Source organism: Gopherus flavomarginatus, chromosome 3 (assembly GCF_025201925.1).
Source record: "Gopherus flavomarginatus isolate rGopFla2 chromosome 3, rGopFla2.mat.asm, whole genome shotgun sequence".
In the NCBI taxonomy this organism is placed as follows: Eukaryota; Metazoa; Chordata; order Testudines; family Testudinidae; genus Gopherus; species Gopherus flavomarginatus.
Genome location: NC_066619.1, coordinates 211,117,708 through 211,136,738, shown reverse-complemented (window position 1 = coordinate 211,136,738; position 19,031 = coordinate 211,117,708). Strand labels below are relative to the sequence as shown.

Sequence of the window (19,031 nt, the reverse complement as noted above, 5' to 3'; positions counted from 1 at the left end):
CTCCTCCATCCCACCCGGGCTACCTTGTCATTTATCTCATATTTTTTTTAATTAATAAAGAAAGAATGCATGGTTTCAAAACAATAGTTACTTTGTTTTGAAGGGAGGAGGGTGGTTGGCTTACAGGGAATTAAAATCAACAAAGGGGGCAGGTTTGCATCAAGGAGAAACACACAACTGTCACACCGAAGCCTGGCCAGTCATGAAACTGGTTTTCAAAGCAACTCTCATGTTCAGCGCACCTTGCTGTGCTCTTCTAATTACCCCGGTGTCTGGCTGCTCAAAATCAGATGCCAGGCAATTTGCCTCAACCTCCGATCCTGCCATAAACGTCTCCACCTTACCCTCACAGATATTATGGAGCACACAGCAAGCAGCAATAGCTTGGTTGCGCTGAGGTCTGACCTAGTCAGCAAACAGCGCCAGCGAGCTTTTAAATGTCCAAAGGCACATTCTACCACCATTCTGCACTTGCTCAGCCTGTAGTTGAACTGCTCCTTACTACTATCCAAGCTGCTTGTGTAAGGCTTCATGAGCCATGGAACAAGTGATAGGCTGGGTCCCCAAGGATAACTATTGGCATTTTAGCATCCCCAACGGTAATTTTCTGGTCTGGGAAGTAAGTCCCTTCTTCCAGCTGCTCGAACAGACCAGAGTTCCTAAATATGTGAGCATCATGCACCTTTCCTGGCCATCCCATGTTGATGTCAGTGAACTGTTCCTTGTGATCCACTAGTGCTTGCCAGCACCATTAAGAAGTACCCCTTGCGGTTCACCTGCGAAGTAGTCCGGTGCCAAAATGGGGATATGCATTCCGTCTATTGCCCCACAGTTAGGGAACTTCATTGTAGCAAAGCCATCCAGTATGACCTGCACATTTTCCAGAGTCACTACCTTTGATAACAGCACCTCAGTGATTGTGTTGGCTACTTGGATCACAGCAGCCCCCACAGTAGATTTGCCCACTCCAAATTGATTCCCAATAGCTGTCTGGCTTTGCAAGCTTTCAAAGGGTTATCACCACTTGCTTCTCAACTGTCAGGACAGCTGTCATCTTGGTATTTCTGTGCTTCAGGGTGGGGGAAAGCAACTCACAGAGTTCCAGGAAAGTAGCCTTATGCATGCAAAAGTTTCACAGCCACTGTGAATCATTCCATACCTGCAACACTATGCAGTCCCACCAATCTGTGCTTGTTTGCCTGGTCCAGAGTCGGTGTTCCACTGTATCAGCCAGCCCCACTGCCGCCATAATATCCCAATTGCCACAGCCAGTGCTTTCAGGAACATCTATGTGTCCATGTCCTCATCAAAATCCCCCTCGTGCTGGCGTCTCTTAGCCTGGTTCTGCATATATTCCAGGATAATGCGTGAGGTGTTTACAATGCTCAAACAGCAACGGTGATGGTGAGCTGAGCGGGCTCCATGCTTGCCATGCTACGGCATCTGCACGGGTAACCCAGGGAAAAAAAGCGCAAAACAAGTGTGTCATAAACAGATAGCTAAGGGTTAATGTTCTTTTACCTGTAAAGGGTTAACACAGGGAGCCAAACACCTGACCAGAGGACCAATCAGGAAACAAGACTTTTTCAAATCTGGGTGGAGGGAAGTTTTGGGTGTGAGTCCTTTGTTCTAGGTCTGTTCTTTTCTCGGCTCTGAGAGTGACCACAGGAATCTCCAGGCTTTCAGATCTTCAGTTTCCAAGTTGTAAGTACAAGGATAGTAAGACAATAGGTTTATATTGTTTTCTTTTGTATTTACATGTGTGTAGTTGCTGGAGTGTATTCTTTTTGGATAAGGCTGTTTATTCATTTTCTTTTAAGCAATTGACCCTGTATATTGTCACCTTGATACAGAGACCCTTTTATGTCCTTTTTCATTCTTTTTATATAAAATTTTCTTTTTAAGACCTGTTGGAGTTTTTCTCTAGTGGGGACTCCAGGGAATTGAGTCTGCAGCTCACCAGGGAATTGGTGGGAGGAAGAAGTCAGGGGGAAAATCTCTTTGTGTTAGGTTTACTAAGCCAGACTTTGCATACCCTCTGGGTGAGGGGGAAGAGAGATTAGATCTCTCGGTACTTGTGTTTCCAGGACTGGAAGCAGGGAATCTCCTAGGGTCATCCAGGGAGGGGAGCCTGGGAGGAAGTAACAAGGAAACAAGGGGAGGGGGTTATTTCCCTTTGTTGTAAGACTCAAGGCATCTGAGTCTGGGGGTCCCCCAGGGAAGGTTTTGGGGAGACCACAGTGAGCTAGGCACTGTATAATTCCTAGCTGGTGGCAGCAATACCAGGTCCAAGCTGGTAACTAAGCTTGGAGGTTTTCATGCTAACACCCATATTTTGGACGCTAAGGTCCAGATCTGGGAAGAAATGTTATGACAAAGTGTCTGCTGTTGCTTTCACTGAGGGAGGGGTGACTGACAACATGTACCCAAAACCACTCGCAACAATGTTTTTGCCCCATCAGGCACTGGGAGCTTTACTCAGAATTCCAAAGGGCAGTGGAGACTGCGGGAACGGTGGGATAGCTACCGACAGTGCACTGCTGTGTGAGTCGATGCTGGCCACAGTAGTGAGGATGCATGCCGCTGACTTAAGGCACTTCATGGGGACATATAGAATCGACTGTATAAAATGGATTTCTAAAAATTGACCTCTATAAAATCGACCTAATTTCATAGTGTAGATATACCCTTAGACTCAGGGTATGTGTACACTGCAACTCAACACCCACGTCTGAACCATGTCATCTGACTTGGGCTTGCATGCTCAGGTTGTGTAGCTATAAATCTGCAGTGTAGACATCTGGGCTAAGGCTGAAGCCTGGGCTCTGGGACCCTCTGTCAATGTGACTGTGAGTCTCTGAGTGAGTAAATTAACCTCTCTAACTATTTTTATAATGGATTTTATCTCACTTTCTTTACAAACTATTTGGTTGAAGAGCACTTTGGTTTACCCGACTTCAGTATTCAAAAGAGTGTCTTTGCAGTTTGTTTGTGATCTTGTTTCTTGTTCAAAGAATTATACCCACACATAGTTAGATCCTCAGCTGCTGTAAATTGGTGTAACTCTATTGACCTATGCTGATTTACACCAACCGTGATCTAACCCAAGGAATATATATTTAAAAATACATTGTTTTGGCAAAAATAGGTTTAAAAAGAGTGAAACTAAGTTTATCTAAATAAATTGGCAGAACAGATTGGGTAAATAGTTACTGCAACTGCACCTAATTCATTGTCAAGCCTGGTACTTCAGGGTAACTGCTCAGCTTTGCCATCTTTTGTCAGAAACTTTAAGTATATGTGAGAAAGCAAACTAGAGTCAGCCAAATCAGCTCCTATACTGACTTAGTTTCTGGTGGGTCCTAGCCCTAGTGATTAGATTAGTGACTGAGTGACCATTTGGTCTCAAAGAATCTTTAATTTTTGTTCAGTCATTTGTAACATGCATCTTGATGTAGTAGTAGTCGTTACGGATCTCTGATGCATCCGGGATCCGGTCTGGCATGGAGGGAATGTATCTGCCATTCTTCCTGCTGGACCCAGGTGATGTTTTCTGGATGTAGAGCACTTTCAGGTTATTCTCGTAACCTTCTGGGTTACCAGCCTCCTTTGTGGTATGAAATTTAAATCTGCCTATGTCCATCTGTAAAGAGAGATTCAGATCTCACAGTGTTGTATAAGGACGTAGACAGAAAAATGTTTCTTTATTACTCTTAAGTATGAAAAAACTATATGTTCTGAAAACGAGGTATAATCTGTTTTTCCTTGCAAGCAAGTCTGTTCTTTTAAATCATGGAAAATCATACATATGTATTCTACAACTATAATCAACTATTTTCCTTCACCTATTCTGTTTCCCAATATGTACTTCCACATAATTGTGTGCTACTCTGTCAATTTTCCAGTATGCAAGATGTCAAGTTCCACTAAATTCCTTATTCCTGTTTTAATTTGTGACTGGTGGATTGTTTGTCTCAAAACATTATTGGCATTTTTCTCAGTAATCAAAATTCAGCTGGATTTTATATACTTTTCTTTAAATTGTGTATTACTGAACTGCTCAAAACACCTGAATGTTCAGATAAGTGTTTTACTATCACACCTATGTGCCACACTTTTATAATGCCACATACTATTTGTGAATTGGTTTTCTCCTACTGCTTTATTGTCAGGAATAGCAAAATCTTGCAAAATATTTTTGGGAAATAATGAGCAAATTGAACTTTCCCAATGGGAAAGTTTAAAAAGGGAGAGAAAATAGGGGAGGAAGGAGCCTTGGAAAATGGCAACAGGAAAAAACATTTTTTGTTATTTCCAAAAAAACAAAATGAAATGACACTTTAAGTCAATACGAAACAAAAATGTTCATTTTGAATAATTTTGAAATATCCCCTGGAAAATCAAAATATTTTGCCTGAAATTTCTCAGGGGGAAAGATTTTGATATTCCGTCCAGTTCTATTATTTAAATTACATGCTTATATGGTAATAGCTGAAGTACGGATTACAGTATTTTCTTAAAATGCTGACATTTTAGTATTGAAATATGAGATCTTGTTACAGTTCTCTCTGCTGAGAAATGAGACCACAGTTTTTTCCATCTAAATTATTAGTGAAGTTCTGCTGTATCTTTCTCGTAAATTTCACATATAAAAGACATCTGCTTTTACTTGACATATTAGAAATGTCATGAACCAAACATACACAGTGCATTTAAATTGGTAATATAGTAAATGTAATTACCTGCAGTGCTTGAGAGCTGACTCCAGTACTATAGCTTTGGGGCATAAAATAGGCAAATGACAGTTTGTAATCAGGTAGTTTTGCATCGCCTTGATTTTTGAAGATGATGATCTATTCCTATTTTACAATAATCCAGCTAATTAAAATTAGTAACAAAAATGATCATCTTTTCATTCTCTTTCTCTATTTTGGGTCCAAATCATTTAAAGTTTCAGAATGGAACAACAAAGTTTGGAAAAGTGCAGTAATGTATATTATAAGAATGGCCCTAATTTAACATCATCTCAGGATGTCTTTTTCCTGCTCTTAACCTCCCCCCACCCAATGCTCCTCAAAATGCATGTGTGTGTTGAGACATTGAAACAGGATTTGTCATATTCTCCCCCCCAAAATGGGCAATACCACATGTTTCAGAGAAAGGCGTAAGGAACTGCCCAGTAGGCAAATGTGGGATAATCTGCCCTCCACATTGGTTTTCTGATTTCTAACAATGAGAAATTGGTTAAATCCTTGATGCATAAAATTTAATACCTCTTCCAAAATTTGTTAGCATTAACTATTATAACACGGGTAAAAGATGGGGCTAGGGTGGGACAGGACCAGTCTGATGAGTTCACAGCCATCTATATATTTTATAGATCCAAAATATTTATTCTCCTCTCACTTCTGCACACTTCCAGTCAGCAGCCGTGCACTCCTCAACCCCAGGGTACTCAATTTTAGTTCCATTTCGGAGCTGGGAGCCAAGGACATCAAGGAGATGCTGCCTTCTTTTCCCATCTATACTCAATAGGATATAGACTATACATCTTGCGGGTAGGAGTTGATCAGACACAGAGACTCACCTGGGCTGCTTTTCTGGAATGAAGGGTACCCAGGGGATCTAATGGAGATTGACAGCACCATGGAATTGCTATGTGCTCTTTGCTATTGATACCAAGATTTTATCACTAGTCTTAACATAAGATTTTGTTTAAAAACAAGTGAAAGGAAGTACTAGACTAGTAAAAAAATCACAACATCAGGGCTATCCAAAGGAATGAGGGGAGACCACATTATCTAAAACCCAACAAACTTTAACAGAGTTACAGCCTTGATACATCAGCACTTTCCTTCCCAAGAACTAGTAATAGGCACCATCATCCACATGAAAACACTTTGTTTCAAATTCATTTCCCCCCAATTTCTTTTTCAAATGACACACATCTGCCATACAGCCAGTAGGGGAAAGGAAGCTCATTTCAATATTTCCAAGCAGTGCAGCATAAATTAAGGATCTGTATTGTCTACCACATACATGTTTAAATACTTGTATTGAACTGTCACCAGCTGTGGGTTTGGCCAAAGCAAATGTTAATTTAAAATATCCTATGTGATTAATTCATCTATGTGTAATCTTGGCTCAGTAGCCCTACTAGAAAGGTCTGGCTCATTTTGAGCTTACCTTACCCACCCATACGCCAATATCAGAATTGTTTCCTGTTGCTTATTGAGATGAAGAATTTTGATTTTGTACGTTACACGAGAGGAGCAAAACATGATTTTATAAGACGCTCCAGTTTGTTTATAATATATGCAAATATGTGCACAAATCCAACATGAAAGTCAGTCATGAAAAAAACTAAAGTCTCAAGAGCTATGTTATGAGCAAAAATGAATAAACAAATATACAGATACTTGCCCCTGGAGAGATTGTCTTCTTCGCTGATATACTGACATGCTTCAGTTTTACTCTAAAATCAAAAGTAAAATATCTAGCCTGTCATTTATGTAAATAAAATGTGTATTAGACTTTACCACCAACTTTTTGGATTGTAACATAATATACAAAATGCAAATAAAACTAGGGGCTTATGTTTTAACAAATTATTTCTGCTTTGGTCTGGAGTTATACCACTTTGGATTGTGAATTTATCAGCTCTTAAAAGGTAAATAAGTTTAGGCTTAGTTTGTGGTTAGATGAAGACCTCCAGGGAAATAAGCCTGGTGACTGGTTATTTAGTAGCTATTTCTTCCTATTGAATAAGTATAAATGAAACTGCTCTAGCTTGGTGTTTTAGAGAATGTTGGGCCATTGAAGGTGTCGCCTTTGGGATATCATGCTAAAGCCAAGGTCTTAGTCACTTGTGGTCATTAGGATCCCATGACACTTTTCTCAAGAGTGTAAGTGGGTTTATTTCCATGTTACGCTGTCCTTCCTCCCTCCATACTCACCTACCATTCGTTAGATTTGATGTTCTTCCTCACTCCCTGCCCTAAAGTGAATCCTGTTAAATAGCTGCGTTCTCTTCCCCAGAAATGGATATATTTTCATAGTGAAAGGAGTGATTCCTTTGTGTAGATCTGTGTGGATATATAATAGTTGGTAAAGTACTCAGGTATCATCTGGATGAATAGAACTGGATACATGCAAGATATATTGGAAGTTTATTTTTATAAAATTTATACTAAAAAAATCGTATTTTGAATGTCTAATTAAATACTGAACATAGAAACGAGTAGAGAAAAGGAAACCATAGACCACGTGTTGCAGTTTTATTTGTTTCATTTTTCAATTTTTAGCTTAATTTGAAGGATTGCATTTATCATAAAGTGAAAAGAAACCTAACTAAAGAACTTTATACCTTTTTATTTCAGTGTGCAGTGACCTGGAATTCAGGGAGGTTGCAAACAGACTGAGAGACTGGTTCAAGGCACTTCATGAAAGTGGAATCCAAAACAAGAAGACTCGAATTGTACAAAGGCCTGAAAGAAGTAGTAAGATATTTCTTCTTTTGAGATTTGATATTGTCTTTGCTACTTTTCCACACTTTTGTTTTTCCATTAATGAGACTTCTGTTATTCTAGTGAATCTTAAAACTAAGCTTTATACAGCAACCTGTATAGAAGCCGTAATCCATGACCTTTAGAAGTTAATTTTCTTATTTCTTCTCAGCGTGTAGAACTGTGCTTTTGTATCAACATCCAACGTTCACCTCAAGTTTCTAAAAAGAACTATTGTTTTTCAAAACAGTGGCTGATGAGAGAGTTATATGAAACCTGTCACTCACAAAGCTATTATTTAGCCCAAGATTTGATTGCTGTTAGTAATACTGCAGAAATGCTTTGCTAGATCATGATAATTAGTTGACCTATAAGGAGGGAAAAAGGGAGGAAGTAACTGCTCTGCTGAGAGAACCATTTAGCAACTTACCCTATCATTGGAAAGCTCTGTTGCGTACAAGCTTGTAATTATATGTAGCCCATCACCTCTAGTTGGTGTCACGGTGGATGCTGATATAGAAGAACATATGAAAGAGAAGGATGTAAAAGAAAGCAGTTTTCAAGGATACACTTCAGAAGAGGAAGAGTCAGGAGTGCTAATGAAATGGAAATAGTAAGGGAGGCATTTTTGTTTTAGCTTCTTTAAATATTTATATAGAATTCTTACTTTAGAAAACATCAACATTTCAACTTACATAATTTTCTAAGGGCTTTGTTTAAAATGGCAATTACAGCAGAGCTCTTGACAGTGGTGTCCCACTGTGGCACAGAGTTAAATTAGACTTTGTAAGCATTAAACCTGTACCCTACGTTAACACAAAGAGCAAACTCTGTATGAATTTCTCCTGTATATATGTTGAATGGAACTTGGCCACTTCTTACTGTTTACTTTGGTCCCTTCACTATAAGCATTTTTAAACTGTTGAGTTTTATCTGCCTTTGTTTGTTCAGCCTGGTGGCGAAGGGAGGAGCTGAGCTAAGCAGGGTGACTTGTGTAACCTCTTTTTCCCTCCCAGCTTACTCTGGAACAGGTACCTGTTGCCAGGGCACCTCATGTCATTAAGGATAATGTTGATCTTGGGGGTCCCAGCTGAGATGGGAAAATAGGTGGGAATCCTCTGGTCACACCTCTGTAATAGTCCTCTTACTTGTATGAATATATGTCCATATGTACACCTGTGGCTGTACCTCAATTGCCTCCAGGAACAAAACATACAAATAATGGATCTTATTCAGACAATCAACACTCAAAATAGAACCAACACAATTTTATCTAAGCTATCCTAACAACACAATGGAAAATGCAACAGATGAATAAGGTGAAACTGTTACAATTGTATCAAGTCAGTAGGTGTCTCTACAGTAGTTCAGCTAATGGCTGCAGCTTTCAGCAGCAACATAAACCTAACCAATGATCTTTGTATTATACATGGATCCACTCCAACCCTAAGTGTGCATTCTCCCTTAAGTTTATAGTCCTGGGCCCTCTCTTCCATTGGTGCACTGGGCAAGATGGAATTCAGGACAGCTATCTATACATCTAGCAAAGGCACTCCATATAAAACAGAAAAGTCCACATGAGACTGTTTTGTATTGCAACCAGCATAGAATGCACGGTACTAGCTGATATTAACAATTGTTATCTATTGGAGAATAGTAACCCCTGATGCTCACCGTACAGTAAGTACCCCTTCTCTTCTTCTTAGACTTAATGTAGCCATTCCAAGACTTAGCAGTCTCTTTTCAGCCCAGAAGCATAGCCCAGGGGTTAGTCACTCTTTTCCTCAATTGTCTGTAATCCAAATTCACACTAGCTATGCAACAACAGTTTCTGGCTTCCGCTCTCAGTGCCTCAGTGGGGAGGAGGAGGCCATGAGCTGCAGCCCAGAACTAGCAACTTGTCAATTGTAGTGCAATCTTAACCCTGATCATGTGGCTTCAACCCCAGCAACTCAACAGAGGGCTCCATCACAGCTTACCCAAACCCCAAAAAGGAGCAATAGCTCTCAGTTTCAGCTCCTTTCCCTGATATGGAATCCATGGCCACTAAATCCAACTTCAGAGGGTGCACATCACTGCACCATGGGATTTGTAGTCCTTCAAAGCCAGTGTACAGGACACAGACATCTGTGTAATGAGAATACCTCTAATAGGGATGAAAGGCTCCTCAAGTTAGGGCCTATAATTGGTATAAAATATCACTTTGTAGTAGAAATTGAGAGCTGCTAACAGGAGAATTTTGGCAGGAGTTTAGAGGAGGATGTGAGAGGCTTTCCATTCAGCTTCAGCTCTACATGCAATTTCAAGATGGCTAGAGGTTGAATAGTGGTGGTGAACTGAAATGGATGTGCCATGTTTTCTTTCCTCCCTGAAGTGACTTCCTGTCCATGAAGTAAAAGTTGATGGATGTGCTGAAGGAGAAGATTCTTGGATTGGAGAGACAGGTAGAAACACTTCTGAGAAGCTGTGAAGTACCTAGATAGCTAGATTCAGGAAACATCAGTACTTCAGGTTCAAGGAAGAAAGGAGCTGGCCACCAAGAAGTTGGAAAGAGAGGAAGTCAAAAAGGAGGACTGGCAGTTCATAACCACCAGAGACAAAAGGTCATAGTGCCATTCTGCACAGCTGGAGCTAGACAACTATAGGCAGGCTAGGGCCTCCAGAGAAAAAAGGACCAGAAGGAATTCCACACAACTACAAGTTTCCAGTTGATACCAGGTCCTCAATGTGTAAACAGTGGGAGATACGTCTCAAGATCCAGCTGGCCCAAGGGAATGGAGATATATATGGGACACAATGTGATGGCAGCTTGGCCTAATCTGTAAGAAAATCAATTTTGTCCACAAAGAGTTCACCAACTGTTCAAGGAAGACAGATGCTCCTTGTTGGGGATTCAACACTCAAATATATCAAAATAATATTCTGCAAAGAAAAGATGGACGAAGTGTGCTTTCTTCCCACAGCCAAGACACAAGACATCATTCTAAGATTGGATAGGCTTTTTAAGTCAACATAAAAGGATCTGTTGGTAATGACTCATATCAGCACTAAGAACGCTGTGTCACAGGATATCTTGCAGATAGTAGATGACTTATCCAGCTGATTTTCTCTGTGATCCTTCCTATTCCAAAAGTAAAGATAGACAGAAGGTAGAAGATTCTGGAAGCGAACCACTGGCTAGGTAAGGGGTGTGGATTTTTGGCTTTGTGGAACATTGATCCACATTGTATGAAGAGAGGGGGCTATGTAGTTTGATGGCCTACACTTCAATAGAAGGAATTCCTGGGGACAGGCTGGCTAGAATAGTCAGGAGGGCGTTAACCTTGTATCAAAAGGGGAGAGTAAAAAGAGGGAAAATATGAGCACTCAACACAAAACTAAAATGTTGAGAACAAAATTAATCAAGGAACTAATGAGCGTGAAGAGAAGAAATTCTATATGCTAGTGCTTAGAGTCCAGGTAACAAACAAGAGGAAATCGAATTGCTCATTTATGAGCATAAAGTCACTCCAGCTGGTATTGCTGAAACCTGGTAGGATGATTCACTCAACTGGAAGGTTAAAATAAATGGCTATAACCTATACTGGGCAAAAGGGGAGGGGAGAATGACAAGCTATGTCAAAAGTGGCATTACCTGTTTCCAAGTTACTGATAATTCAGAAGAAAATGATTTTGAGTGTTTATGAATCTATGCATGACAGATAAAACACTGGTATTAGTTGGTCTGCCACAGAACACCAAATCACACTAGAGAATAGGATGGCCAGTTCCTTACTCACCAGTCTATAGTGTATAGGAAAAAATGTGTGATCAATTTGAATGACATATGCTGAAGATCTCAAGCTACCAGTACTAAAACATCCTTGGAATTTCTAAATATTACAAATTAAGGCTTCCTAATTTAAAGAGTGTTGCATCCAAGATAGAGGAATTGTATATTATACTTTACATTGATAAATAAAGAGGAACTGATCACAGAACCAAAAATTAATTGTAATTTAGATACAAGTGATTGTGCCTTGAGTACATTTATAATGTACAAACCAAACAAAGTCCAGACCAGTGTTGCATACGTGGTCCCTTAAAAGAGGAAAGCTGAAAACAATTATGAGCTAAATCAGCTGGAAAGAAGAATTTAATCAGAAAAATCTAAATAATTATTTGGAATTGTTTAAGAACACTTTATTCAATGCCTATCAAGCGCAATCCCACAATTGAGGAAGGAGACTGTTCTAGTTTAAAAAAAAAAAAGACTTGGTTTAGAGGGGAAGTGAAGGCAGTTAGAGGTGAAGATGATAGTAATGAACATAAATTATAAGCTAGGAAACACAAAAAATTGATAAGGGAAGCACAAGAGAAATCTATGTCCAGTAAAGTTAAGAAGAATAAGAAGGAGGTTTCTTTAGTATATTAGGAACAAAAACCATTCTAACAATGTAATTGATCCATGACTACATAGAAATGGTAGAATTGCCAATAATAATGCAGAAAAGGCAGAAGTATCCAATACATATTTCTGTTCTGCATTTGGGGGAGAAACACATGATGTAGTCATATCATATGACAACACTCTTTCTATTCCACTAGTATCTCAGGAAGATGTTAAACAGCAGCTACAAAAATTGACCTTTTTATATCAGCAGGTCTGGACAACTGGCATCCAAGAGTTTTGAAAGCTGGCTAAAGAGCTTGCTGGACCATAAATGTTGATTTTCAATAAGTCTTGGAACACTGGGGAAGTTCCAGAAGACTGGAAGAAAGCTAATGTGGCAATATTTAAAAGGGGCAAATAGGATGACCTGGGTAATTATAGATCTGTTAGTCTGACATTGATCCTGAGCAAGATAATGGTGTGACTGATACGGGACTCAATTAATAAAGAATTCAAGAAGACAATATAATTAATGCCAATCAACATGGGTTTATGGAAAATAGATACTGTCAAAGAAACTTGATGTCTTTCTTGACAAGATTATAAGTGTGATTGTGGTCATAGTGCTGATGACTTAGACTTCTGTAAGGCATTTGATTTCATAGTGCATTTTGATTTAAAAAACTATAAAAGATACACCATTCAATATGGAACATTTGGAATGAATTAAAAACCTCAAAATGTAATTGTACATGGAGCATCATCATTGAAATTGGTATGTTACTAGTGTGGTCTTGCAAGGATCAATTCTTGGCCCCACACTATTTAACATTTTTATTAATGACCTGGAAAAAACTATAAAATCATCACTGATAAATTTTGTAGATGACACAAAAATTGAGGTAGTGGTACATAATGAAGAGGACAGGTCACTGATAAAGAGCAATCTGTGTCACTTGATAAGCTGGGCACAAGCAAAATATATGCATTTTAATATGGTGAAATGTGGATGAATACATGTACATATGTAGGCAATACTTACGTAATTGGAGACTGTCCCCGGAACCAGTGACTGAAAAAGATGTGGTGGTTGTGGTGGATAATTAGTTCAATGTGAGCTCCCAATGTGATGCTGTGCCAAAATAACTAAAGTCATCCTTGAATGCATGAACTAGGGAATCTGAGTCGAAGTAGAGAGGTTATTTTATCTATATATTTGGCACTTGTGCAATTATGACTGGAATACTGTGTGCAGTTCTGGTGTTCAAATTTCAAGAAGGATGTTATTAAATTGGAGAGGGTTCAGAAAAGAGCCATGGGAATGATTAAAGGATTAGAAAACATTTCCCATAGTGGTAGACGCAAGAAGCTCAATCTATTTAGCTAAAGAAAGACAAGGTTAAAAGGTATGTTGATTACAGTATCTAAGCACTTGCATGTGGAAAATATATAATAGTGGGTTCTTCAATCTAGCAGAGAAAGGTATAACATGATCCAATGACTGGATGTTGAAGCTAGACAAAGTCAGACTGGAAATAAGGCTTACATTTTTAACAGTAACAGTAATGACCAATGAGGGTGGATTTCGCATCACTGACTATCTTTAATTCAAGATTATATGTATGTTTGTTTTTTTGTCTAAAAGATATGCTCTAGGAATTGTTTTGGGGACATTCTATGGCCTGTTTGGAGAAGGTCAGACTAGATGATCATACTGGTCCCTTCTGGCCTTGCAATCTATTAATACTGTTCTTACATTCCACATGCTTTTCTCTACCAAGAAATCCCATTTATTTTCATTTAATTGGACATGCTATTTCTCGGTTTGATTTCTCATGCTAAAATAATACCAATAGTATAAAAACAAAATGAATTAAAGGTGAATCTGTCGTAACAAGGAAGCATTCTTCTCATGATCTGAGAAAAAATTGCTTCTGAGGCAGAGTATAGAGAGAATTGTTACAAAATGGCAAAGCTCTATTTCTCTATTTCTTTTTATTGTGCTTAAAGAAGTTTTATTACAGTTATATCTATCTTTCTCACACTCTCTCTCTAATTAGTATATTCAGTGATTTTCAGTTTGACTGGTACCCTTTATCATCATGCAGCCTGGTTACCATGCTAAATAAAACAAGAGAAATAGAAAAAATGTTGGTCTCTCCAACAAGAAATTAAAATATACTTAATCAAATACACTTCATAATCTGTCTGATGATTAAGCATCATTCAGTCAAATATCTGATTATACCAATGAAGCGATACACTGGGTCCTGGTCCTTGCCAAATACTGGCTCTCATAGACTGTTGCAGGGAGCTGGTTAAATAGGTGAGGGTCTAAGATTGAGAAGCCTGCATAAGCCTGATAATGGTTCTGGAGAGTAAAACTCCAGGAACTAATACAAGGACTGAACCAGTATAAGCAGGAGTGCAACTCCAAGAGGTGACAAAAGAAACCACTCAGTAGATGTTAAGTGCAGTAGTAGGTGAAAGGGGAAAGGCAGCCTCTCAAAAGGTGGTAGCTATGTCAGTGGGAGAACCTCTCTCGGTGACTTAGTGCTACGTACACTGGCGCTTGGCTCGGTACTTGTATAGCGAATTATTCACACACCTGAGCAACATAAATTATACTGAAGTAATTTGTAGTGTAGACAAGGGGTAGTAACATGTTCAGCTACTCGACTTGTTGCAGTACTTGTGAATCTGAATTGGTTTTAAAAGTAAGAATATCCTTTTTGTTCAGTCCAATATAGATGAGGTGTAAGCTTTTTCATTTACTAGATTTAATTTAAACAAGTCACTGCAAAGAGAATGATTGGACAAACTCTTCCTGGAGGAATAAGAGAGTCATTAAATATGCAATCACTTGTAATTTCTCTCCACAAATAAGTTTATGATGCAACAAATGTGTGCTTTACTCCTTAACCAATTACCTAATACAGCGTTTCCCCAACTTGGGACACTGCTTGTGCAGGGAAAGCCCCTGGCAGACCAGGCCAGTTTGTTTACCTGCCCCATCCACAGGTTCGGCCGATCGCAGCTCCCACTGGCCGTGGTTCGCTGCTCCAGGCCAATAGGGGCTGCTGGAAGCAGCAGCCAGTACGTCCCTTGGCCCACGCCACTTCCAGCAACTCCCATTGGCCTGGAGCAGCAAACCGTAGCCTCCAAATCGTCAGTAATTAATTGGCTTAATGTGCTGCTATCAAGCTAATACAGTGGGAGAAGCCCAGATCATTGCTTTTTAATTTATGGTTATGAAGTTTTGTTTAGCTGTTGCTTATATTTAAAATGTGATGCTCCTTAGTAGTGTAAATGGAATATTTTCTAATACTTAGGGGATTTAATTTACAAAGCTTATGTCTTCCCCAGAATCGAGTTGGTGCCCAGAAAACAAGGAGGGGATGTCTTAATAGTTATGTGTATTCAGGTTGTAATTAGAAAGCCCATTCTGCGACACACTGTATATACACACAGTCCCTGCCCTGAGAAGTTTACAGTCTTCATAGACAACATAGATGGAAATAGGGAAATATTATTACCCCCACTTTACAGATGGGGAACAGAGGAACAATGAGATTAAATCAGTAAATAATGGTTTATTAAAAACAGTTTTAATAGACTTTGCTTATTCTTTTATGTATTTATGTATTTTGATGAAGAGCAAGAAAGGGAGTTAATATCCAGCAAGCAAAGTAAAAGAAAAGTAATCCCCAAAATATTTCAATTGACCGACCAACTGTCTCTGAAGAAGTCCTACTGCAGACTTTTTTGTGTTAGACGTTGAATGATCACATGCTGAAGAAGATATGGTGGATCTTCCAATGGCCCTGAAAGACATTGACTACTTACATGCAGAGCTGGTAATCATTTTGAAGAAATTAGAGAAGATACTAGACATGAAAAAATCACCTGTCCACTTGGACAGAACTAATGTAGGTAAGTATTTATTTCATTGGGATTTCAGAAGATGACATACTGACCTTGAAGGAAGATAAAGAAATGACCAATTAAAAAAGAGTTAGATAAAATTGACAATTTCAAGAATGTACTCTGACACTCTTAAGTACTGTGAAAATCCCAGAGAACCCTCTGTGGGAAGAGATACAATTGAGATTGTGCAGACACAAATTAAAGTACCGTATATACTCATTCATAAGCTGAATAATTTTGGTAAAAAAGTGACTCATCAAAGGGCGAGGGTCATCTTATAAATGGGTCTACACCAAAATTTGATGATTTTAAACTCTATGGAATCATTGAATTGAATATCTAATATATTGTAGTTTTGTTTACCTGGAGCGTCTGCAGGCATGGAGTCACTCAGCTCCCTGTGACTGCAGTTCGCCGCTCCCAGCCAGTGAGAGCTGCAGGGAGTGGTTCGCCACTTCCTGCAACTCCCATTGGCTGGGAATGGTGAACTGCAGCCACAGGGAGCTGAGGAGCTCCAGGCCTGCAGACGCTCCAAGTAAACAAAACATCCATAGAGACTTACCCTACTGGGCCTGGAGCCAAAGTTTGCCAAACCCTGAAATATAGGGTTGGCTTATGAAAGAGTCATAGTTTTTGCTATTTTTACCTAACCATCTTGGGGGGTTGACTTATAAACGAATGGACTAGTGAACGAGTATATTATTTTTACTCTTATCCTTTTTATTATTCATGTGTCATACAGAGCCACACTGAGCAAACAGAGATTTGGAGAATGATCCTTGCCTAACCTGGCTTCATTTTTTGAACTTCTGAGATCAGATTTCCCCCTACTGTTACTCACACCTTCTTTTCAACTGTTTGAAATGGGCCACCCTGATTACCACTACAAAAGTGATTTTTCCTCCTGTTGCTAATAGCCTACTTTAATTGAATTGTCTCGTTAGAACTGACCCCCCACACACACACATGGTAAGGCAACGCCCATCTTTTCATGTACTATATATATATCTTCTTACTGTGTTTTCCACTCCATGCATCTGATGAAGTGAGTTTAGCCCACAAAAGCTTATGGCCAAATACATTTGTTAGTCTCTAAGGTCTCCTCGTTGTTTTTGCTCTCTATAAGAGAGACACATTATTTGGAGATATCATCTTAAGAAAAAAAACCTTTGCTGCTGAGCTTACTGTATGATAAAATGCCAAGCACCCTGAATTGTAAAAGAAGTTGTTGGCAAGCTTTAGAATTCAATACATCCTGCAATATCCAGCCTGGTGGCAAGTTTCCTGGAAGGAAGAAAGATTCTTTTTTAATGACCTTGTGCATGTGCCAACTTGGTGAAGGGCCAACTGGCCTCAGCAGGAGCTAAAAGGAAGAACATGCTTCTGTGCAGGAGTTGGAAAGAAAACCCTTGTTACTCAAAATTAAAGATCAGAGCAATCAGCATCGGTATTGTTGGCTCAGGTCTAGCCGGAGTGAGTCTCTTTTAGAGGGGAAAACAAACAGTTTGAGCTACATCTAGATCTTTCTTTTCCCTTAGGAGACCTGAACGGTCACTCCTACTCACCAAGTGGGCAGAGTCTGCTGATCCATGTAGTCTCATAATTTTGAGCCACTTATGAGCTGGAGGAGCCTCTGAGTAACCAGTTTCATTGCAGATTTTAGGATTTTTTATATAATACATTTTCTGTCACGTTTCCTTGAAAAGGAGCCTTCAAAGTACCGACAGATGCAAGGAATGAAAGGAACTTGGCGTTGTGCTCCATTTTACCAGTAGAAATGATTTCTCTCAGACATGCATGCAAGCCTTTTAATGTAAAATGAGGTGTACTGCAAATAATCATCTCACTGACCCTTCTCAAAATCCTGAGGCTAACCTTGTGCATATTGGTGTGATCATAGTGAGCATGAATGTTATGGATTTTAGGGGAATGACAGCAAAAAAATGTTCTAGTCCAAAATGCTGTGGCTGGATCTGCTTGTTGAAATGTTCAGACATCTCTTGGGCTCAATCAGGTTATAACTGGTAACATGGAACAACGTCCCTTGCTGTAGTAGCTGCTGCAAGAGGAACTCCTCTCCTGCATCCTTCATTAGTGCTGATAAAAACATGTAGGATGTGTGCTACAGTCTCTTCATTGCCCGCTGCTAGCCATTCCAATAGTGCACTGAAGGAGTGGTCTGACCTTCTGCAGTGAATAGAGTGAGAGTCTTGCAGATGCTGGCAGCTTGTCTTTCTGCGGTTTGTAGTAGTGCTATCTATCTAGCTTTATATGTCAAATGGTCTTAATTGGCTTTGAAGTCTCTCTAGACTGGACAACAGAATAGAGGTCAAGTATTTACTGCTACCACTGCTATAGTAGAATCTAATGTTTAGAGCACATTTTCATCTCATAAATGCTTTTGCTGATTTTAGGCACCAATCACAAATTCTTGGATCATTAAATAGAGACAAACCAAGAACCTGAACATTTCCACACTTTGTGGATCAAACACATCCCAAGATAAGATGTATTTCAGCAATAAATGACATTTCTCTGAGATATGGAGCAGAAAATCCCCCCTGTGAAATGGCTGAAGAACATTGCCATTTAGTATAAGTGTTTTTTAGAAATTGTAGGTGTTGGTCATATGATCAGTCAATTTTTGTGCAATAAAAGTTTTTTTCGCAGCCCTCTTTTTTTTCTTTCTATACATGCCTGCACTATACTACATATAATACTTATTTTTTATTTTCTTAAATTTGTGGCTAATTGATAGCCAATTTAGGGAATCTTTTACCAATTCAAAACTGAGTTGTTCCCCAACATATTTTGTTACTGTTGACTATGTTCAGCCTGGCATTTCTGAGTTGCAGAAACTGTAGCAGATGCAAGCAGAGAATAGCACTTTTCCCTTATGTAGCACATTTAATCTTCAGTGCAGATTTTATTTTTTCATTTGTTTCAATTTAACAGCATGAAACAGTTCTATTGCAAGCTCTAGGGACTTGGCTGTGTCATCGATTAAAAACAGAATCCATAACAATTACAAATAAACTGGGAAACACTGCTCTCATGAAGCAATCACTCAGGAAGAAAAACATTGCAGAACAGAAACTGTCTCCCAAACCTACTCAGATTCTTACAAAAGCCCCACACCTAATGAAAGGGAAATTGCCTCTCCTGAATGACTCATAATAATCCAGCATTCTGCCATTGGGTCTGGAATTGGACTGACCTATCTAGAG

General features: G+C 39.2%; 1 protein-coding gene across 2 annotated transcripts in view; it reads left to right on the top strand.

Annotated features, from left to right (window-relative positions):
* The window catches only part of SPOCK3 (SPARC (osteonectin), cwcv and kazal like domains proteoglycan 3), a 414,860-nt gene that overhangs the window by 375,015 nt on the left and 20,814 nt on the right, over window positions 1-19,031 (top strand). The window contains exon 7 of one of the 2 annotated variants that reach the window (XM_050946180.1): window positions 7,380-7,496. In XM_050946180.1, coding sequence (XP_050802137.1) covers window positions 7,380-7,496 — 117 coding nt within the window. Of the gene's footprint in view, window positions 1-7,379; window positions 7,500-19,031 lie in introns of both variants that reach the window. The other variant, XM_050946179.1, reaches the window with a different exon arrangement.